General features: G+C 37.3%; 2 protein-coding genes across 3 annotated transcripts in view; one reads left to right on the forward strand and one right to left on the reverse strand.

Moving 5' to 3' along the window:
- The window catches only part of LOC109409202 (protein IWS1 homolog A), a 63,902-nt gene that overhangs the window by 23,715 nt on the left and 16,200 nt on the right, over positions 1–23,987 (forward strand). The gene's annotated exons all lie outside the window — the stretch shown is intronic.
- On the reverse strand, positions 1,051–4,026 carry LOC134288627 (uncharacterized). Its single transcript, XM_062853988.1, has 2 exons — positions 2,330–4,026; positions 1,051–2,269 (listed from the first exon to the last, which is right to left on the reverse strand). Exon 1 carries the CDS (start codon positions 4,024–4,026, stop codon positions 2,479–2,481), a length of 1,548 nt encoding a protein of 515 aa, XP_062709972.1. The 3' UTR covers positions 1,051–2,269; positions 2,330–2,478.

Raw genomic sequence — 23,987 nt, forward strand, 5'->3', positions numbered from 1 at the left:
CCCTTGGCGCCACTTCTGTGCACGGGCCTGACTCAGGCTCATGTCATTTTACATCATATCCATATACACTCCCTCAAAATTACCCAATCTTCTGCGGATGGATTGTATGAACAAGTTACTCGCCTGTTCAGGTCGCGTTCTTATTTACCGGTAATCATGTGTTATTTGTCTACGACGCATGTCCAGGAAATAAGGATTCACCCTCATTCTAGTTTTTGGACGTATCCACTTTCGAACGTTTTTGATTCGTTCTAATCCGTATCTCATTTAATTTTGCTGGCGTAAACAGGAATACCTACCAACAAAATACGTTCGAAAGTGGATATGTTCGTAAACAAGAATAAAATGAACATCTTGTGCTTTCTTGGCGCAAAGCATTGATTGCGAAAACATGGCAAAGAGCTGTTTAGGAAGTCAACCGGTTCACTTTTCGGGCGATCGGGTGACCCGGATCATTCTAGAACAGAACCATTGCTCTATAACTCACTTCACTGTGGTCCACACGTCCGCTTTATAAGCGGATGGTCATGGGTTCGATCCCAGTCCCGGCACTTGCAATTTTTCGTTAGTTGCTCTTTCCCCCGAGAGCGGCTGACACCTGACCCTCTTCGGAGCATATAGCTTTAACGGACTCGGAATTTGGATATCGGTGAACCGCAACTCATAATGGACGACCCCCAATTGGACTGGAAAAGGAACAGCAGCCACACATCAGCATCATCGTGCTCATCATTCTACCGTAGACAGGGTAGAAAAGTTGAAGCACCACAAGGCACCAGTTCGATATAATTGAATTAGAATATAATACATGTAGGCGCTGTACAAAGTGTAAGTACAGCGTCCAATTGGAATCGCTCACGTAGTGCCCTAGTGGACAAAAGAGCTGTAAATTAGGTTAAGTGATTAAGAATAAAAAAGCTCACTTCACTGAGTCAAATCTTCCATTTTTTGCATATTTTTTTCATTTTAAACATTGGATCAGGCTGTCAGCCATGAACAGCACAAACAATCAAAATATATTTGATGATTTTGTTAATATTAGTATTAAGGACAAACGTCTTGAAATCCCGCTTCAAAAGTGCATCAGAACTTCAAACGCACAAATCTCAAAATGCAAGCTTCAAACAACAGTGCATTTGATTATTCTGTTCTTGCTCACTTATAATAAGCTTAAAATAAAAAGATCAGGTGCACTGGTTTTGTTTACGAAGAGATTTGTGCGCTCAAAATCGTGAGTAGGTGCCAAAGTCGGCCATTGCGGCGGCCATTTTGGGATTCTAACAAGTCTGTCCTTAATATTTTTGATTTTTATCAAAATTTTGATACGAGATCGGACTGTCTAACCCCTTGTAACCAACTTTTCCTTCTGTAACGTTATATGTTCTGCCGTGTTCCTTGCTGCAGCATGACCGCCTAAGTTCTTCTCCACTTAAATTTCTCTGCTCTCCTCGTCACTCCAATCGATCTGTTGACTCCGTCCCAAGCATCCGATGGTTCTCTCGGCTGCATCGGTGATCCCTTCTTTAACCATATTCGTCAGCTGGTAAGCGCGTAATTTTCCAATCATCGGTCTATACTCCTCCTCCTGGAGGCCTACCTGAACAATGAGCATTTCGGTCTCCTGTAATGATCTTGACGTCGTGGCTCGCTTGAACAGCGGTCATACTCGCGTTTGAGCTGCGTGTAGAATGCACCCTTCTCATATGTTGCCGCAACTCTGGTAGATGGTATGATTATCTCTAAATTTTTGCTCCATGGAACCTGTGCAACACACGTCCTGCAACGCTGCGATACCGAATCCGCGGCCGTTTACTAAATCGGGGAGATTGCGGGTGCCCCCGGTGAAGTTATGACAGATCGTTAGTTAGTTAGTTAGTTACCTTGGTTAGTTTAACGTACGAGCTTACAATCACAAGTCCTTTTTATTCGCAGGTGTCGTTGCCATTGGTTTTGATTCGTATTATCTCTTGTTGCTGAATTTAACTGAAGTGAACGAAGCAACTTGGTTCTTAGAAGAAGGTGATTTTATCGGCCGTATCAGTCTAGGTAGCAGCAAAAACGGTTTTGCATCTACATCCGACGGTTTCGGTAATTTATTTTACCTTTTTCAAGGACTCTAAAAAATTGTTTTACAAATAATTTTAGTTTTACATAATTGTTCCTGTTTTGTGCATCCCTATAACTTACAGAAGCTCGTTTTCTTGTGAAGACCCGATTGAGCTCTACGGAATGTTGTCCATGTATTGGATTAAAATGGCGCTCACTTTGGCTAAAGATAGTGGATTAAACAGTCAACTATTTTTCATTTTAAACATCTTTTTGAACTTACTGCATGTGTGCCAATAATTGTGGTGCACACTGTATTGTAGGTGGCGTGTTTTATGCACAGTGACTAAATCCCTGTCTCTGATTTTCGCTATAAAATTTTGATTTTCTTCTCTACGTTCCACTTGTTTGACAGCCTACGCGCTGGTTTAGCTAACTTTGTGTGTATTGTTGTGTGGATGGGCGATCGTTGGAGCCATGTGTATAGGTGTTTGCATGTGTACCTGTGTTGTTGACATTCTCATTTTCGTTTTCGTTTCGTGTTTTGTTTATCTTTCCTATTTCGTATAGAATTCCGGCATAGACCGAATGCAGACCTTCAGTATCCGATCTTCTGTTTATACTATTTTTGTTGTTTTTTATGTGACACATTTCGAGAAATTGTAGTGTACGTGTGTTTTTGTGTTTGTCTAATACTTTTACCTTTTTTAGGTCGAAGCGGTGTTGTTTTATGATGCTGTGGCTCATCAGTGCGGTTCGTTCCCCTAGTGTTGTCATCTGTGGATCGTCGATGTTTATACCCTCTTCTAACATTTTATCCATTTTGTTGTAGTGTGATTGATGTCCATTCATCCTTGTTTTTAGGCGATTAGACGTCATCCCTACGTATGAGGCTTCGCAATCGTTGCATAGAATGCTGTAAACAACATTCGTCTGGTGATCCAATGGTACTTCGTCCTTAACCCTGGTGAACATATCCTTGACTGTTTTCACATTGTATTTAGCAAGTCGTATGTTATGATAGTCCTGCTTTAGTACCCTGTCTATTTTCGAAGACAGGCGAGGTATGAATGGAATGCTACGGTAGGTATGTTCCAGGTTATCCAGCTGTAGCGACCGCTGCGTGAGAACTTCATCGGATCTATTCTCGTTCATTCTGTTTGCTATTCGGTGCCTCAGAGACTTTGGGTAATAATTGATTTTCAGCTGTTCATCAATGATTTTGACCTTTGCTTGGTTGTCTAGGTCAGTGGAAAGCAGGTTTACACGACTGGCAAGATTTTTAGCCATGTTCAACTTTTGGCTCATTGGATGGCAAGAAAAGTAATTCAGAAACCTTCCGCTTGCAATGGGTTTCTGATACCATTGTGTTGTTACCTTTTGGTTACTCTGCCTGATGAGGAGCATATCCAAGAAAGGTAATTTGTTGTCCACCTCTAGTTCGTAGGTGAACTGGATGTGAACATCATAGCTGTTGAACGTTTCTAGTACGTGTTGGAGTTGATTTAGTGGAATGGCTGTTATAAGATCGTCCACAAACTTTCGCAGAAACGGTAGGGGAATCTTGAGCATGCGAATAACGGTGTCCAGCAGGGTTTCCATCACCCAGTCTTCTATAGACGGTGAGAGTGGGTTGCCCATGGCTGTACCAAATACTTGAAGGTAGTGTTGTCCATCGAACCGGAAGTAACTGCTGTCAATGCAGAACTCCACGATTTCGAGGAAGAGGTCCAAGTTGATGTTTGTATTTGGACTGATTTCGTTCCACCGCATGATGATACTGTTAATCACTAGGGATTTCGGTATCGACGTGAATAGTGCTTTGACATCCAAAGAGATGAGCACGTGATCGTCGGGTAGGGTGACGCCGTTTATGAATTGGCAAAACAAGAACGAGTCTTTGATGTTGTAGGAGCTTACCAAGGATTGTTGGATGATCCGCCCTACGTATTTGGATAGCTCGTACGACGGGGACGTCATGTTTGGTACGACGGGTCTCAACGGTAGTCCTGGTTTGTGAGCCTTAGTTTCACCAATCAGTTACACCCTACATTACGGTATTTACATCGGGCTTGTTTTATGCTTCATATTTCGCAATTTTAAAGCCTACAAGGTGACTTCCCCTCCTTTCCTGTCAGAGCTAACATTTTCTCAAGCTATGTAGCTCTTATTTTTTTGCAATTTTGTCCAGAATCGTTGCACAAATCAAAGATTACAGAACAAAAAGGAAAGCCGACCCTCACTTTTCCCGTCCACAGAACAGGTCCCGGTGTCCCTACTATGGGAGCTACCCGTTTTCCCAAGGACGACGAGCCGTGATGGACAGCTGAAATGAAACCTCCACGACTCGAAGAAAAACTCACCGTTATTAATGAAAGAGTTGCCCGTCGGTCGTTGGTCGTCGTCGTCGTCGGAGTCGCAGCCGCTCCCGGGATGATGATGGACCACAATGAAAGGCAGCGAGAGCAACGGAGTCGGATGCCTTTGTCCTCCCACACTCGTTTTGTTCGTATACCTATTCGCTCGAAAACCGCAAGGTTTGTTTGTTTTGCTCATTTTGGTCGCGTGAAAAGAAATTATGAATTGTTTTCGTATTTATTTTTGCACTGCTGGTTCTTGGTTGGCCAGGACTTTTTTTTTTGAGTGAATGCATCCCCTATTTTCTAACGGACGATGCTCTGAGGTACTGAATTCTGTGACAGTTTTTGAATGATTAAATGCTGAGATTGAAGCATGAAAAACTGGCAAACTTTTTTCCTTTTATGTGATGTTTTTTTCTGTTTATCCAAAATGCTTTTTAGATAGAAGTAACTCCATCATCAAAAATTAGTTTTACTTTGTGCGGCAGCCGTGATCATTGTCCGAAAGGCAAGTTACAAAAGCCAAACAAAATAGTGATATCAATATGGTAAAAAGCTTTCACAGTAATAACATGCTCTTCATTTAGCCTACTAGAAGGAAATGTGGAAAAGTGATTGTGTGATTAGAGTATACAATTATAATGACATTTTATGCAATTTCCGAGAATTCTGGGCCTAGATTCAGTAGGCAGATAACCAGTATGAAATAGGATCCAATCAGCCTAGCACTCCAAAGTACCACATGGTTGTTGATCAGCTATGCACCGTAAACGAACACATTTTCAATTTTCCCTATTGGACATCAATCACATCCGTCTGAAGTCATCCATCTGACACCCTCTATTAACCTGAGATATTTGTGCTCGATATCAACCTCCTTTCGTTCCCATTCTAGTGCACTGCACCTTTCAAGAAAAAAAAAATGGAAAACAAACAAACCACGTTACTTACACGCCCGTTTCTCACCCCCACACAAATCCTTCCCATTCCACCACGTGAACGGTGAACAAACCATTTTAGCGGTTCCGAGGTTATTTGTTTCTCTGATCCGCAGATTACTGGCAATGTACACATTTCGAGAGCTCTGGGGCGAGCAACTTCGAAAAAATACTCTCTTTCACAACTTGTAGTAGGGGAACGTGGAATAATATTCATCGTCCAACCACTGTTGATGAGGGGATCCGACTGTATTTTGTGCAACTCGGATTTCCGGCTACGCAGTCTAAAGGAATCAAAAAGGGTAGTTAGGGTATCGCGCCACTTGGGCGGTGGCTTCTATATTCGTCTGTTTTCCACTATAACTCAGTCAATTTTGAACCAATTGACTTGAAAAGTTGTACACGGGTAGATACTATACCTATTTCCACGGGATATCTTCAAATATTTCTCTAGCAATTCATCCAAAAGTACTTCTTTTCTGCAGGAATTCTGCTGGAAATTTTCTTCGAAAATTACACCAGGGATTTATCAAAAAATTTCGCTCGGATTCCTTTTAAACTAACGCCAGAGACTTCTTAAAAAGTTTACTTTTTTTAGAAATTTCTATTTTTTTTTTGAACCCTGAATTGGTTTTTTCGGAAATTCTTCCAAGGATTCTTCCTCCAGTTCCATCAGAAATATCTCGTAAGATTCCTGCAAGAATTTTTCCAAAAATTGTACAAAAAATGCTGGAAGAATACTTGATAAAATTCTTTAAAAAACTCTAGGTTATTATTTTGAAGATTAACAGAATCAATTCTTTAAAACATTCTGGATGTAATTCTGGACAAAAATTCCTGAAACCATTTCATCAGTTATCTCAAGAATGTTTGAGAAAATACCTGAAAAACTTCTAAAGATTAGACAATTTTTATAAGAAATTGTAAAAGCAAACCTTCTGCACAAAAATCTCCAAAGTACTGCATGGAGAATTTTTTTAAGGAACCCCTGTAGGAAGAAAATTGAAATCCGAGGAAATCACTGAAGACATTTCTGGAACAAAAAATGATTTTTTGAAGGAATCATTGACAGATTACCTGGAATATCTGGAAAACTCTCTGCAAGTATTCATAGGAAATTATTTTGAAAAATTACATGAAAATGCCAAGACATACGTTCTGGATTTTTTTTTTACAGGAATTGCTGAGAGAATATTTGGTGAAATTCCTCAAAAACATCCCTGAAGAATGGTCTGAATAAATCCTAAGCCATCCATGCTGGAAGAATACCTGGATGAGCTTCTGGAGAATCTATCGCAATATTCTTGAAAAGTTGCTAAATAAGTGCTTGAGAGACTGCACGAGCTATTGTAGCAATCCATGTAAGAATTTCCGAAAGTGAACTTTTTCAAATTGATTTTTTTTAATTTCTTAAGAAACTCTTCCGAAGACTAAATTAATGTTTCAGGAAGAGTTTCTAAAAGAATTGCTGGAGAAATCCCTGAGGAATATATTATATACATGTATGAGAATGCATTCTTAAGGCGAAACTGGAGGGATTTTTCGGGAACAATGCTCGCTGAAATTCCTAGAATAATTGCTCCAAAAAACTTATTTCCATATAAATTCCAGAAAAAAATGATAAATTCTGAAAGAATTCCCGTTAGAATTTCTGGCGGTGTCCCTGGCAGTAATCGTGGAGAAAATTCTAAAAAGTACATGGAAAGGTTTACATTCTAAAAGAATTTGCGGCGGAATCTTTAGAACAATTAGAACTTAAAAAGAGTTTGAAAAAATCAAGAATAACAATATTTACTTGACATTTCTTGATTTATAGACTTTATGTTATTTATGTTATTTATTTATTATATATTTATGAAGTTGATCAACTTTTTGCCATAATGCATCTCATTCCTGCTGCGTTCATGACCTTGTCATAAGCCGGTGTGGAAAAGTAGCTTATACTAAAATGAATAAAATAATAGTTATGTTGCAGAATGAAGATTTTTACAGCGCGGGTCGTACATCTATTCAACTAGGCCTGCCATACACCTTAATTGCAAATTTTTGGATTGGACTACGATAGATTTTAGCTTGAAAATAGCTCTTTCAGTCTTGACAAAATTCAAATACAGCTATTTTATCTTGTCCGACGTTTCGGTCTCATTTAGGACCTTCCCTTTTTAATTTAATTTAATTGAGTCCCTCCCTGGGCTTTGGATCAATATTGTCTAGGGAAGAGTGTCTTCTGAGGGCCCTCTTGTTTCACTTGTTGCTAGTGTTGTTAAACCATATTTCTTTATTACTTTATTGTTATTTTTCTGATATAACAACATTAGATTAATGGGTGCGACAGGAGTGACCATCAAAGCCACTTATGTACCCAGGATAGTTCGATCCAATAGCCAACGGCTTCCTCAATGGCCGACTGGGTGCGTGCTTTGGGTGGCGGATTTAAGCAAAGGAAGGGGAATCATACTTCGATTGACTTCATCGGATAAAGTGCCTTCCGATAAGCGTTCTTGTATGAATCACCTTCCATCGTCTCGCAGTCAAAATTGAATTTAATAAAGCAATTAAATGTTAAAAAACTGTTAAATTGTATTACAGATTATATTACAGATTTGTCCTCATTTCAACTCTAGACATTATTTTCATTACTGTATTAGTTTCAATATTTAGTTATAAAATTTGAGAAAGAGTATAGCTACATGACTGCGAGACGACGTGGACCACATTGAGGAAATAATTAGTCGATATAGGGTAGTTGGACCATTAGGGAGGGGCCTCTATTTTGGGCATTTTTCTGCTGTTGCTCGGCCGGTTGCACTGGTTGACTGTATTTCTTTTGCGCGATGAGATACTTGCATTATCTACCCGAGCACGAGAATTTGGGTCAGTTGGTTCGATGTTGATTGGGTTGTGCCAGGGGAATGCCTGAGATGGTTGCCACTGCCCAGATAGTTCGGCTTCCTAATCAAATGTTGAAATGTTTAAAGGCCCAGCTATGCTGCAAATACAAAATATTTTATTTTCTTGCAAATTAAATATAATTAAAAATACTTTAAATTATGATTGATATTCGTGATAATTTTTTTTCCTGTTTGATCACATACACACTAATACTAAAACAGTTACTGCTATTATTTATAAACATAAACACTAAACACATAATAATTACTAATCCATTTTTCCTACTTTGTTTTTCTCTATAAAATTTTGCATGGTTCGCATCCTTGCGAAACATGAACGGTGCATAAGCACAAGCTTTTTCAGATTAACACATGGAAGATCTTCGAAAGACAACCAGAAGCTAACAAACACAGTATATGGGGAAGTATCATCGACATATGTAAGTAAACAAATGTAAAATACTCTCCACGGAACCTGAATTCTAAGCGTGCAAAGGTAAATAACTAACATACGGCGGGAAACAATAATTTATCAGGAAATTAAGTGGATGGAAAATTATTGTTCGCAGTGTAAATGAAAATTTAACTAAAGTTACGCGTACGAATGAATAACTAGTTTTCAAGTAGTTTTCTTCTTTTTAAAAGCTCTAATTCTCTTTTTTTTTGCAAATTTGTGGAGCTTTTGCAGCCGAATAGCATTGATATTGTCAAGTCCGTACTAACTCCCGGCCCGAGTTGCAACACTTAATTGTGCTTATATAGTTCCGAAGCTAACGCGTGATCAATAACGTCAATGCGTCTCGACACGACACCTACTTCTTTGACTAAGCTGGACAACATTACTTATGTATGACAAGGAAAATATGTCTACGTTTTTAAATGTTGGTATTATATGAAAAGTGAAGGAGTATGACGTGTTTTCTACAAGAAAAACTAGTAGGACTGACAGAACAATTCGAAGATTTAGCCGTATATTGCCTGGATCTAGGAGCATTTACTGTTAGGTGCAAATGTTTATTAGTTATGAAGCTAATACGTTTTCAATGAGACCAATTAGTCTGGACATCTTAAATAATAATCTGCAATAAATGACGCAAAAACATTATGACCAGCAATTACTGACATAATGAACATAACTACTTGATATAACACTTCAATAGAGTAGATGCTACATATTTGATATGGGGCAAAACAGTAACGCTACTTAAGTTTGGGAATCTAAGGCAACTAACTGACAAATTGACAAGGACCTAACGTACAGCATGGACCTTTTTACAGAAACCAATTTCATACTGTCTACCGTATTTGCATTATTGTGTCTCAAGTCTAGTCCAATACCTTTCCCCAACCTATATCATTACCCTTCCGATGGTGTTCATGTGGTCCGCACGGACTATTACGGCCATTACCCCTCCTTGATCTTCGGCATTGGATTGACTTGCGCTCTTATTGCCCCACCAACTGCTGCAAAATGAAAATGAAATGAAAAAATGAAATTTAATTGAGTCCCTGAAAAAGGTCCTAAACGAGACCGAAACGTCGGATAAGATTAAATAACTGTATTTGAATTTTGTCAAGAGCCATTTTCAAGCTTATTTTGCAAAGACAAAACTTCACTGCAATAAAATGATTTGCTTTAGTATCATTGTGTATCATCTGATGGTACAATGGAAACACCTGCTTGTTCTAGACTCGAAATTTAAGTCAAGCCAGCCGTGCTACAACCGTCACTTCTTACCGTGGAGTAACAGGTTGTTATAAATGTTGTTATCCAAACAATTACGTTATGGTTTATAAGACAACCGGAATGAATTGCATTGTAGTTTTGTAACCAATACGGCAAGTATAAAATGGAATTTATTGAGGTCGATTAGCAAATAGTTATTTATGTAACGAGTTGCAAAAAGTTGATTTTTTCAGCACGAGTCGTTTATTTTATGCAATGATTTTTTTCATAATGCAACCCATTTGAGTTGCATAATGTTCATAATGCAACTCAAATGAGTTGCATTATGAACATTATACAACTATTTTTCATTATGCAACTCATTTCAGCTGCATAATGAACCAGTTCGGAAAAATAGCAAATAGTTATTGATGTGACGAGTTGCAAAAAGTTGATTTTTTCAGCACGAGTCGTACATTTACCCAACGAGGCTTGCCGAGTTGGATAAATACGAAGAGTGCTGGAAATAGTAGTTTACGCAACAAGGTGCAGAATGAAGATTTTTACAACACGAGTCGTACATTTAACCAACGAGGCTTGCCGAGTTGGATAATTACGAAGAGTGCTGTAAAAATCGAGTTCTGCACCGAGTTGCGTACAACATTTTTTTGCAATTTCATAGATTACCACTTAAGGATAGTTTTCAACAAAAAATGTTCATCAAACTGCACACTGATGTTCATAGTCATGTTTAAGAAAATCTGATCATAGCAGGTTATACTGTGCAGTTGTCACAATGTTTCAAACCTGCATCCAGAAACCATCAAGAATTTGATCAAAACTGAAAACAGTGCAGTAATGGTTCATTACGCAACGCAAATCAGTGCTGTAATGAACCATTACAGCACTGCTGATTTGGTGTGGGAAAGTAGGCCTTTTCCTGGCAGATTTGCGTGAGGTAAAATAGCCTATTACGATGAGAAATTGAAAAAAAAATGAGTTTTGCAACGAGTTCCATACAACATTTTATGCAATGATTTTTTCATAATGCAACTCATTTGAGTTGCATAATGTACCGGTACGGAAAAATAGGTCATTATAATACTGAAATGAGTAAAATAAAATTGAAATTATGATACTGAATGGCATAAATATTTTTATTAATAAAAAAAAATCGACTTTAACAGCACTTGTCCTATTTATTCAACTTGGCAAGTCTCGTTGAATGATGTATGACTCGTGCTGGAAAAATCTTTATTTTGTTACTCGTTCTTCATAGGTTTTGTAAAATAGAAATTATCATAATAAATTGCATAAAGCTGATTTTTTCAGCACGAGTCGTACATTTAACCAACGAGGTTTCTAGATTTACCAGAAGATACATATTAGTCCACCATCCCATAATCGACAGTCGCTTTCGCTTCCTGTGCCTTGGTCCTCTTACCACCATCGCATCGTGTCACTGGCAGCCACACAATATGCCTGGAACGTCGCCCGGGCGGAAACCAAACGAAAAGATAAGATTTGTCTCATACATATAATACAGCACCGCACCGAGGTGAATCTCTGCAACCGTAAATGCTAGGTAGACCATCTTTTCCGTGATAGAGAAGGAGGATTCCGAAGTCATGTTATTATGATTATTATCCCTCTTGTAGTCCCGTTTCCCATAGCTTTGCCATCACACCGTCTTCGTCGCCACCGTCCCCTGAAGTGGATAAGGGTAATCATCTCAGCAGCCTGGAAGGAACCACGTCCGCGGTTCGTTCGACCGACCGACCCATGTCGGTCGGAGTGTGTGAATAAACAGAACGAACGGTAATGCTCCCTCTCGATATCGTTCGCTGGCTCAGGGTTTGCACGGATAAATCGGAGCTCGCAGTACACATAGTAGGATTGTCACGAAAGTATGGTTCAGCATTTTCGGAGGAATGCAGTTTCCCGACGAGGATATGTTTGTTTGTTTCGGAACTTTTTCCAATACGCTTCGGAGTCATTTGTTTCAGTCATTTACCCCCGAAACGGCAGTCAGTGCTGTTGGAGCAGATGGTCTTGGGCAAAATTAATTTAGAATTTTTCGCATAATTCGAGTGGCTGGCTGTGCTCCGTCAGCGGACATAAGGCCAAATTTAGTGACTTGAACGATGGAGGACCAAGTCGAAAGAATTTCAGTGGGTTTCTTTACCAAATAAATGCTACACCACTTGAGGCTATTTCGCCGTCGGTCGATCCGTCAGCCGCTGATGTTTGCCATTGCAATTGAAAGAATAATGTTGGCGGAAATATTGTGATCAGTTGAATTTTACATGTTTATGGCATATACCAGATTAATTGGTATTTCGGATAGTACTTGGAAAGACTTGAAAATTAGATTTAGAATGTTGATTATTTGGCAAAACGAGAGATGAAATTATAAAAAAAAACATGTTCTATTGGGATTCGAGGCCACGACTCCGTAACGTTAGACCAGCTATTAGTTTTTTTTACAATTTCATCCCTCAATTTGCCAAATTATCAACATTATGTGTCTTCCTACATATTTTCAAATTTTGCAAGCAATTGAATTTCCTCTAAATATTTATCTGGTTTTTAGAATTCAAAATTCAGAACTATCACAAAATAGTGTTAACTTTAGATTCATTGAATTTAAGCCGATGTTAATCCCATTATTTTCAAGTTGGGACAAACTTATGTCGCAGGGGTTGTTTTGTCGCAACAAATACAAGTTGCGACATTGTCATTATTGTTGCACGATGGTTGAATTTTGATTCACTGGGCTCTCTATTGGCCGTATAATAGCCCTATAAGGTCAAAATGGCGAAATATAGTGTTAATAATAACTTAAGTAGATAGTTATCAAGTAGAGTTTTAGGCTTCTTTATCGCGAAACCCAGAGCAGATAAAAAGTGTCGTCTTCGACAAAGCTCAGATGTGATTCTTGTAGCTGGTGGTTTTGCCGCCAGGTGGTGCCAGGATCGAAAGCAGGTAGAAATGTGTCATCCTCGACAAAGCTATTAGGAAGGACAAGAACATGCTGGTGATTCATCAACTCTTTGGTGATATCGACGCTAGGTGGCGTCAGTCATCAAGTAAAATTTTAGACTTCTTTATCTGGGGATCGAAAGCAGATAGAAATGTATTGTCTTTGACAAAGTTGTTTAGAAGGACAAAACATTCGGGTGCTTCTTCATTTGGCTGGATATTTCGCCGCCAGGTGAAGCTAGATATCAAGTAAAGTATTAGACTTCTTTATCTTGGGATTCAAAGCAGATAGAAAAGTGACAACTTCGGCAAAGTTGTTCAGAAGGACAAAGTCATTCTTATTGTAGAGGCGTTTGATGAGATAAGAGGAAAATCGTTTGTTTACATAAAAAAAGTCAAATTTTTGTCGTCAGATTTTACTAATTTTTTGCACTAGAAGTTGCTATTTTCGATTTGCAATAGCTTCCATTATCATCATTCTTGATGCCCACGCCGACAGCTACCGGATTGGTCAGCTAACAACAAATCCGGGAGATCGCCCGCCGGAGGCATAGCAAGAGCTCCTCAAATTAATTACATATATTGTTCGTAAGTACCTACCGGATCTAAGCGCATCTGAAAGAGAATTTAATTTTCTTTCCAAAAAGTGCTCGTTTGTTTCTCTCCGATGCTGAATTCGATACGAAAAAGTGAAAAAGTGCACTTTGCCTATGCTGCGCCATGGCACTTTTTAGCGGAGTCACTCTTTTCGTAGGGCTCTCGTTCCTGCCACAAGATGCAGAGGGACCGTTAGCTTCCGTCTGATTTGCCTATATAGTAAAGTTTTCGACTTCTCTATCTAGAGATCGAAAGCAGTTAAGAATGTGTCGTCTACGACAAAGTTGTTTAGAAGGACAAAATTATTCTGGTGATCCACTTATTCGTTGGTGATTATGGCGTTTATGGCGTTTATGGAGGTGGCGTTAGTTATGAAGTGAAGTTGTAGACTTCTCTATCTGTAACGTCTTCGACAAAGTTGTTCAGAAAGACAAGAACATTCTGGTGTTTCTTCAATTGGTTGGTGATCTCAGCAGATAGAAATGTGTTTTTTTCGACAAAGTTGTTAAGAAGGACATGAAAATTCTCGTGCTTTTTCAATTGTCTGGTCTTTCACCGACAGGTGGTGCTAGTTTTAGACTAAATCTAAGTCTAAATTTTAGACTTCTTTTACTTGGGATCCAAAAAAGATAGAAAAGTTTCGCCTTCGACAAAGTTGTTCAGAAAGACAAGATTATTCTTATTATTCACCAATTATTTGGTGATTTTGCCGCTATATGGAGCTAGTTTTCAATAAAAAAAATACTTCTCTATCTCGGGATCCACAGCAGATAGAAAAGTGTTGTCTTCGGAAAAGTTGTTCGGAAGGACAAGAGCATTCTGGTAATTCTTTACACAGCGCAACATTTTTTTGTCTCAAGAGCAAAGTTATGTGTCTCTGACAGATTTTGGGCCGCTGAATCTGAATCCGGGCTCAGATTTGCTCCAACACGTCACAATTTTGAGCTATACCTCAATTTATAGGGCAAAATATGCGATTTTGGACTTTTTTGGCTGCAAGCCATTAAGTATGGAAATATTTTTTTAAGCAATCAAAAGGTTAATTGGTCAATTAACATCTAAATTAACGACTCATGCAAAATATTTCGTTTTACCTAATCAAATTTGATAGATTTAAGCATTTATGTTAGTATGAAAACTTGCATGCAACTTTTGGAGAGTGACTTGTATGGGAAATATCGTACCTAACATAAATCGCTTAAAACTATCAAATTCGATTTGGTAGAACAGCATATTTTGCATGAGTCGTTAATTTAGATGTTAATTGACCAATTAACCTTTTGATTGCTTGAAAAAATATTTCCATGCTTAATGGCTTGCAGCCAAAAAAGCCCAAAATCGCATATTTTGCCCTATAAATTGAGGTATAGCTCAAAATTGTGACGTGTTGGAGCAAATCTGAGCCCGGATTCGGATTCAGCGGCCCAAAATCTGTCAGAGACACATAAGTTTGCTCTTGAGACAGATCAAAAGCTAATTTTTGTTACGCTGTGTTAGTTAGTGATTTTGCCACTTGATGTCGCTTGTTTTCAAGTAAAGTATTAAGTACTCCCCAGATAGAAAGCAGATAGTTTGCTTCAGGTGCGCATGGAAATGTATGGAGAAAACGTGGCTTGATTTACAAAACTGCAGATAACTTTTAATAGGAAAAAAAGACATTTCTTATTTTTTGATATGTTATGTATAAATGTCTCAGCATTCAGTTGAATTCAAATTTTGAAAATCGGTGGTTGCCATCATGTTAAAAAAAGTTTTGGTATAAAATCCAAGATGGCGACCAAAATCAATATGGCTGACTCAACTTTTTATAATTGTAAATAGTAACTTTATCTTTCCTCTTTTCAACAACATTTTATTTTGAGGTGGTTTGAAACGAAAATTCCGATTTATAACTGTTTAAATGAGCCACCATTTGACCAAAATCGAGGGGTCTGCAAAAATTCTTGTGGCTCTAATTAACGAGGGGTCCATCAATTTGAGTAACCAAATGCATTTTCCTTACTTTTTTAGCGAAGACTTTCAGAAAATCGCCACCTGAAACATTTTTTAAGATAAGGTGTAAATAGTGGGCCGGTCTCAGCGAGAATTACTCATATTCAGGGGATGACCAACATGTTTGGGATAGGCAACTTTTTTTCTCTCACAAAAAGTTTAACATTAAATTTCATTACATAACCCCTGTATGTATTATCTTAAAACTGTGATGATCGATGTTTGACATTATACAGTGCTGCCAGTGTAGAGATAATTTTGAAGAATCAAATTTTACAAAGACAAGTACTTAAGATAAATCTAGATGACTTGCTGATAATGTGCTACGTTGATTCAAACTACAATGAACATGAGCACCATCCCAATTGTAGTGAATTACACATTCAGATTTGTGTGAAAAATTAGCCTAAGCTAAAATTCACGAATAAAAAGAATTAAAAACAAACATTCAGCTTTTTATTAACAGTTCAGCAGTGTTGCCAGCTTGAAAAAAAACTTCGTTTTATTTTATGCAATAGAGTCTGATATATTACTGACATTGATAAGAAAATATTCAGTAATATATGATTGTATTTGAACAATGTTGCCATCTTACATAAGAAATAATGATATCAGGAGCTATCACTGGTTGTCCTTTATTTTCGTCTTTGTTTTAAACTTCAATGTTTCAAGTTTTCAATAGAGCAATGTTTGAAATGGACGTTAATCTAAATTTTGGATGTAAAAAGTGGGCGTAAATAAATTCGGCGTAAAATAAACCGACGTAAAGTGAGGTCGGAGTGTACTACGGGCAGTTTTGCTTGAACATTCTCAGATGGAAAATAAATTAAATAATATCAAGCCTTCAAATTTCTATATGAGCATTTCATTTCTGTCAGTACTGTAACTTCCGGACGTCAACAGCCAAAACAGCACCCACCCACGCCTCCGTTATTGAATGGTCCCCCCATTCACAGAGGGCGTATAGTATTTCGTTTGCCCGCAGACACAATTACCATCAATCATTGTTCCATTTAGAAAACCGGCTGCAAAGGCGAACCGAACTAACGAGTGCGATCATTGAAAAATCACGCGCCAGTCAATAAGAGTAATCGCGATGATTGAAACCGGAAAATATACATCCCCACCGGGGCTGAGGCGGTGCAGATAATCACTTCCTGCCAAATTTCGCGGGTGAAATGAATCCAACCAGCGCCAGCTCATGGTTGGCAGTAGGTGCTACAGAATGCCTGACTAATGAAAAGCTATTGGTTCGCTGTAATTGTCGGTTTAGCTTGCACTCGACTGGAGCTTGTTAGAAATGGTTCACAATAGATCCATCATTGGGCCATTTGCAATGAGCAGAAGTGGATTTTCAGTTGCTAATGCTGTTCAGTGATTTATTGTAGTAACTCGCGAAAAAGAATGAAAATTTATTTTGAATTTTTCCAATTTTAAATCATTTTATAATAAACACGAGCTTCAAGCTAAATAAGAGTTATGAAAGAATCGGGTACTATAGCTCTGAGGTTCAGATTTGTTATTTTTGTAATTGGGGATATATTTCCCCACAGGGAACGTCTGGCAGACTCACGAGCGCACAAAAACGTGTCATAAAAATTGCAATCTTCTGCAGCAGTTCAAGTACCTGCTAGACAAGTCAAAATATTTCCAAATTGCTCACAGGAAACCAGAAGAACCTCTCCCACCATTTGCTCAATTCCTCTTTATAATCTTACAATTAGGTGGCTTAAGATGCATGCCTCGGTTTGGCCGCGGAAATCAGCGCGACTGTCATATTCCCAACCATTGAATTCAGTTTCATCGACATGAAACCGTTTCGAATGTGGATGGGTGGGTGCGTGGTCCCTAATCGCTAAGGAATTACGCGAAAAATTATTATCATTCACCTGAACAATGAGTAAAAGTACCTATAGCAGCAACAGTTTCAGGTCTTAGACGATCCTCTTGCGTGGAGTCGGTGCTGGAAGTAAATTAATATAAATAACATATTACGTTGCTTTTATTGGTTTTATTAAATGTGTTTTTCAAAAAAGAAGGAAGGTAACTTGGTAACTGGCAATCGTGGCCGTCGTTGTCGGAAACGGTGCGGTGTTGCCTCTTACGACTGGGAATTCAAGCGAAAGACAAAACAACGAACGGAGATACCGAAGCGCGTGCTTGCGGGTCTGGAAATTGATATCCGCAGCTTTGTAAAAGTGTATAAATGCTTATTTTCGACCACCTGATGCTCGGTGAGCGCGGAAAATTTCTTCTGGGACGGATGAATCATATTTTCCGGAAGTAAGTTGAGCGGTTGGGTGTCGTTTGGAGTATGGTACTTTCGCTGGATATGTAGAAGGTCTTGCCAGCGAAATGTTGTGTGATAACTTTGGGATCGCAAATCGATGGGAGGAGTTTCTGTTTAAAATTGAACGAGAACGGAATGATTTCGACAAATGTGAAGAATTTATTTTAGACTTTTTTGTTTTTCTCTTTTCGTGAGGTGTCAACTGATAACATGCCTATTTCGTGAGTTTGTGTTCTATCAGAACTTCCAATGTTCCCGACAGTGCTGTCATGGTAAAAGCAGAGCTTGTTATTCAAGGTTTTCAAAATTTAAGCACCTCCTGTACTGGTAAGCTACCAGGGAAATAATTTCACTGTTGCGCCCATTTGCGAATAATTCCGGAAAACCCCAAGAAAGACCAAGAAATTTCTAGATAATTCTCCACGGTTACCTCCAGGGACGCCGCAATAATTCCATTGAGAATTCTTTCAATATTTATCAAAAAATTCCTGGAACGTTTACAGGAAGAAGATTTTTTTTAGGATTTCTTAGAACAATTTAAGTAAGATTCCTCTAAAGATTCCTCCAGGCATCCCTCTTAGTATGCATCTCGGTCCATGCATCTCTTTGGAAGTTTCTCCAGGGATTCCTCTGAGTTTCCTTCAGGAATACCCTCAGGAGTTTTTCAAAAAAAAAATGCAAGTTCCTCCTGGGATTTCTGAAGGTATTCTATAGGAAATTCCTACAATGATTGCTACATAAGTAAATGCTTGTATGTGTTACTTCATGTCTTCAAACATTTTTGAAATATTATCAGAACTTTTTCCCGAAGATTTTCTTTCGGAATTCTTCATCAATTCTTCTGGAAATATCCCAGAAAATTCTACTAGAAGCTGCATCATTAGCAGAATCGTTTGGAGAAATTCCTAAAGATACTAATGAATATCTTCAGGAATTCTTCCAAACATTTATTCTAAAGATGCAATTCCATGAGATATTCTTACAAAGATAAGAGATTCCTTCCTTTGAAAAATCGGAAAGTTTTTGAATATTTTTAATTTTTTATTCGAAATTCTCAAGAGATTGTTCTGGAAGTTACTTTTGGGGATTCTGTAATAATTCCTTGAGATGTTCTCCAAATATTCTTTTGGAATTATATAAATCATCTTTCTAGAACTGTTTCAGATTTTTTTTCCAAAGATTCTCTCAACAATTCTTGCTGAATTTACTCGAATCTATGCCTTAGCGCTTTTGAAGGATTTTTTAAATAAAATTTTCTATGAATAACTGCTGAAGGTTCTCCAGTTATTTCAGGTATTATTTCAAAGATTCCTTTAGAAGTTCCTTTTTTTTATTATTTCCTTAGTTCTTTGAAGAATTCCTCTGTTTTTTTTTTATATTTTATTTTGCAAGTTTTGTCAAGGTATTTTTGTATACAAATCCCTTCAGAAAGTTTATATTAAATTTTTCGGAAAACTTGTTCAGATTACAAGGATCTCTTCCGAGGGTTTCTGCAAAAAAAACCCTGGAGGATGTTTCAAGAATTCCAGTACCTTTGTCTGCAATTTCTGCAGATATTTGGTGGGATATTACTTAAGACACGTATCTGAGGATTTTTTAAGCAACCTCCTCTGCAATTTCTTAAGTATTTTCCGTTGGAATTACTTGCAGAGTTCTTCCAGAAGTATCAATTGATTTTTTTTCCGAGAACTAAAAAAGAATATTAAGTTTTTTCTTTATTTATTCTCCTAGGCATTTATCCAGGAATTTCTCTAGAGATAACTTCAGATATTTATTCATGATTTTTGCACCAGGAATTCCTTCAGAAAAATTTCAATAATTTCTTCTGGGAGTTTCCATCGGTATCTCCATAGATAAAGGAATTTCTTGAGACAATCGTTAAAGGATTTCTTAGACATTCCTTCAATAGTTGTGAGACAATTTCTGGAAAACTCCTGAGGAATATCTGAAACTGTTCTGCAGGGATCTTTGAAGACATCCCAGGAGATATTTCCGATGGAACTGCAGGAGCATTTTCTAAAAGTACTTTGAACAAATTGCTGCAGGAATCAATGAAAGAATTTCTCAAAGAACTTTTAAACTTTAAAATTTAAAGAGACCCTGGAAAGAGTTTCTGAAGAAATCTCTGTAGAATTTGTAAAGAAATTTAAGAATAATTTCTGAAAAACTCCATGAAAGAAATTTCGATGAAATCTCTGTCGAAGTCTCTGAAGATAAAACTATCTCTTAAGAGGAACTTCGGAAGGAGTTTAAGCGGGGACTTCTAAAAGAACCCCAAATTGAATTTCGAGAAAAAAATTAGTAGAATACCTGTAAAACACTAAGGAAGTGAATTTCTGAAGGAATATCTGTAGAAATTTCAGAGGAATTCTCAAAAGAACTTAAGGTACACCGGGGCAAGTTGAAACGGGTGGGGCAAGATGAAACAGCGGGTTAACATGAAGTTATCCAATGATGGTGAACTGCTTGAATGCCATAACACATAGTTTTTGATTCAAACAATCTTTTGGCGAAAGAAAAATTTCCAAATTGTATTGAAATCTATTCCAAAACTTCGTGTTTCATCTTGCCCCACCCGTTTCAACTTGCCCCGGTGTACCTTATGTGAAATTTCTTAAGAATTTCTTGGAGAAATACTTGTAGAAACTTCTCGGGAAACCCTAGGTGAAATGAAAAAAAAAAAATGCGGAATTGATTAATAAGCTGCTGCAGAAATGCTTTATGATAATTCTTTGCAATGTTTTTTCAAAGTATTCCTGGGAAAATCTGAATCTGATAAAAAAAAACTGCAGAGAAACGCAAAAACAAGCGTTTTCAAAGATCATTGAAGAAAAAAAATTGGAGATATTTCTAAATTAGGCATTTTTTGCAAATATTTTTGAATAAATTTTTTATAGAATCCGTGGAGAATTTATTAGAGAAAATGTCGGATAAATTTCCGAAGAAATACGTAGATGAAAATCCGAAGGAAATCCTGTGGGAAACTTTCTATGAACTCATGCAAGAATCTCCGGAGAAAATGTAGGATTTTTTGGATGGAATTCCTTAAGAAATGCATGGGGGATAGGCTGTCCCAAAACAAAATCGATGTTTGAAAAGTCAAGGTGCTCAACTCTTAAATGAAATATACGAATATTTGAAGCATTTTTTGTAAAACATTTCGATTTTCTAAAAAAATGTTTAGAGGTTCCGCCAGAGCAATTGTTAAAAAATGACCCTTTTGATTGGAACTGTTATTTTTTTTTCAAAAATATTTAATCTTTGTTTTAAGAGAAATGGCGCATGTGAATAGTTCCATCAGGTAAAACTTTCATGGTTAATAATAAAAATTGGACATGTTTTTTTTTATATAAATTTTAATCAAAAATGCTCAAAAAATATACCTTTTAACAGCCCTGGCGGAATCTCTAAACGATTTTTTTTTTTGAAAATCGAAATGTTCCACAAAAATACTTCAAATATCTTTCATTTAAGGGTTGAGCACCTTTTCGAAAATCGATCTTTTTTGGGACATCCTAATTCCTCGAGCAAATCCCATGGTGGACTTCGCGAAGAAATTTCTGAACGAATTTCTGAAGGAATTTGAAGGCATGAAAACCATAGTACCGTAAACCGGGGTCAAATTGATCAGCGGGGTGAAATTGATCATTTGGGTACTACATTGTAAGTGCATTCTAAGCGTCGCAATGATCTTAAACTTTTTACCTCATATAGTTCATAGATGTCTAGAGATGAGTTCAGACTTTTATTTGTTTAGAAAAAAGTTAGTTTTGCCTTATTTTTTTTTAGAAATTTGCAATGTATTTCGCACTTAGCTGAAATCATTGCTGCTAAACAATCGATTGCCACTAGGACTTTCCGAATTTTTTTTGTTTTCACATTTTTGTGGAGCTTTGGTTGGGAAGTTATGAAGCTATTCTGAACATGAATAAGTTAAAAAAAGTTTTTTTTTTTTTGACGAAAAAGTCATTTATTGTAACAATAATCACTTATTTCAAAGGCAACCTGTAGGCGTTAAGGGGGAAATTTCAAAATTTTATTTTGCATTATAATTGTCAAATACACTAGTTGTAAGAGTTTTGACGCGTTATTCGGGCTTACAAGAGCAAAATTAAGTGGATAAGGATGTTTATCTTTTTAACCGATGCTTAAGGTGTCATGATGCATTACTGGGCTTTCAAACGAATCATTGACTTTTTGCTTTTCAATTATTGTTTGCCTCGCGTTTTTGAAGTGATAAAATATCGTCAATTCTGCAGCAACGCAGCAGAAAAAGTATCATCGTAATCACTGCGAATGAGCATATAGGATGACACATTTTTATACAAATATTTGCTTTAATAGCAGAGAATTATCACTTTGAAATTTCGAGCCACATATCCAACATGGTTGCCGATGCTGATGATGCCGTAAAAATCCGTAATTGTATACTGATCAATTTCGCCCCAAAGTGGCATCCTCAAATTTTTGATTTTTGAATTAATTTAACTAAAAGTTTAAACTTGTTGAACAAAATTTTGTCACATGGTTCCATAGAGATCCACTGGGTACTGATTTTACAGAAATTCTTTTGGCAATATTTGAATTGTCACCAATGTTATCCGCAAAAGTTGTTTTAAAGTGATCAATTTGACCCCGAATTACGGTATTCACATAAGTCATTACTCTATATTTGTGAGAGCACAAAAAGATCGGGTAAATCATATAAGGACTGTTCAATTTATAAAACGGACAACTTGCTTGTGCGATATCTTTTTTATTTTTCAACAAAATCATTATCAGTTTTTTTGCATAACTTTATATAGCTATTCTCAAATGTAGGAAAAATATAACATTAAGCAAAATGTTCTTTATTGTGTAACTGAAGTGGTTTTCGTAAAACATCACTAAAAACCCATTTCTCACAAATCGACATAACTTTTATCATACTTAACATGCACATTTTCATGGAGTTTTTAATGAATTGGAAGCTTATACTATTCTACTAAAGGTAAAGCTCAAAAGTTGATCAATAATAATGCACCAAGCAGTCTCCAGCTTGATATAGTAAGTTGCCTTGTTTTTAGAGAAATTATTAAAAAATGTTCATTTAAGTCATGTGTTGCAAAATCATCAAGGATTCGGCTAAAAAGTTGTCCAGAGTAGTAGAATATTGCTCTCTGAATGATACAGAAGAAAAATTTACTTTAAATTGCATTTCACACCAAAAGTTATTGCATAAAGATGGTCATTAGGGCAGTTCAGATTTCAAACATGTTGAAAATTCAAAGCTTCCATATGTTCATTACAATCCTTAGTGCAAAACTAGAGTCCTGTCAAATTTTCAGCCACTTCGGTGATGATTGAATGGTGGCCCAAGAGCAAAATAGGTTTGTATGGGAATTACTATGGAGAAGTTTAAAAAAAAAGTTCTCCGCGTTGTAGAGCATTCACACATGGATAAAGTTATAGGGTCAAAGCCAAATTGAATTCTTCAGATATCAATGATGAAAGTTGCCGAAGACCGGAACTTATTTCGACAATCGGCAAAAAAGATATTTAACAAATTCTCACTCGAATGCGCATCTTCTTATACGATGTCCTGCAAGGTGTGCAAGAAGCTAACACGCATACTATGATTGCGTGTCAAGCGTGTCGGTCGAGCTGTGGTCTTCTGTTCAAGCATGCATGGATGAATATTGATTAATAACTTTTTTTTCGTGAGTCAAAATGAGTTGCGATCTTCGGCAACATTCATCATTGAGATCTGAAGAACTCAATTTGACTTTGACCCTATGACTTTATCCATGTGTTAATGCTCTACAGCGTGGAGAACCTTTTTCAAAAATTCTCCATAGTAATTCCCATATAAACCTATTTTGCTTTTGGGCCACCATTAAATCACCACCGAAATGGCTGAAAGTTTGACAGGACTCTAGTTTGCACCAAAGATTGCAATGACCATATGGGAGCTTTGAATTTTTAACATATTTGAAGTCTTTTTTTTTCTTCTAAACCATAGGGGGATAAATCTGCTCATCAGACACCCTAACAGGAAGGTTAGGGTAGTGTGGGGTTAAGGCCGTCTTCTACAACGCCGGTAGAAGCCAGGACTACTCTCTCCTCGACCCACACAGCAAAAAAAATCTTGTGATATCACATCATTTTCGCTGCACATCAGTCGCGTCGTAAAAGAGATGTACAAATTACATCCTTCCCACGCAGCAAATCAGCCGCCGTAGCTTG

Source organism: Aedes albopictus, chromosome 2 (assembly GCF_035046485.1).
Source record: "Aedes albopictus strain Foshan chromosome 2, AalbF5, whole genome shotgun sequence".
In the NCBI taxonomy this organism is placed as follows: domain Eukaryota; kingdom Metazoa; phylum Arthropoda; class Insecta; order Diptera; family Culicidae; genus Aedes; species Aedes albopictus.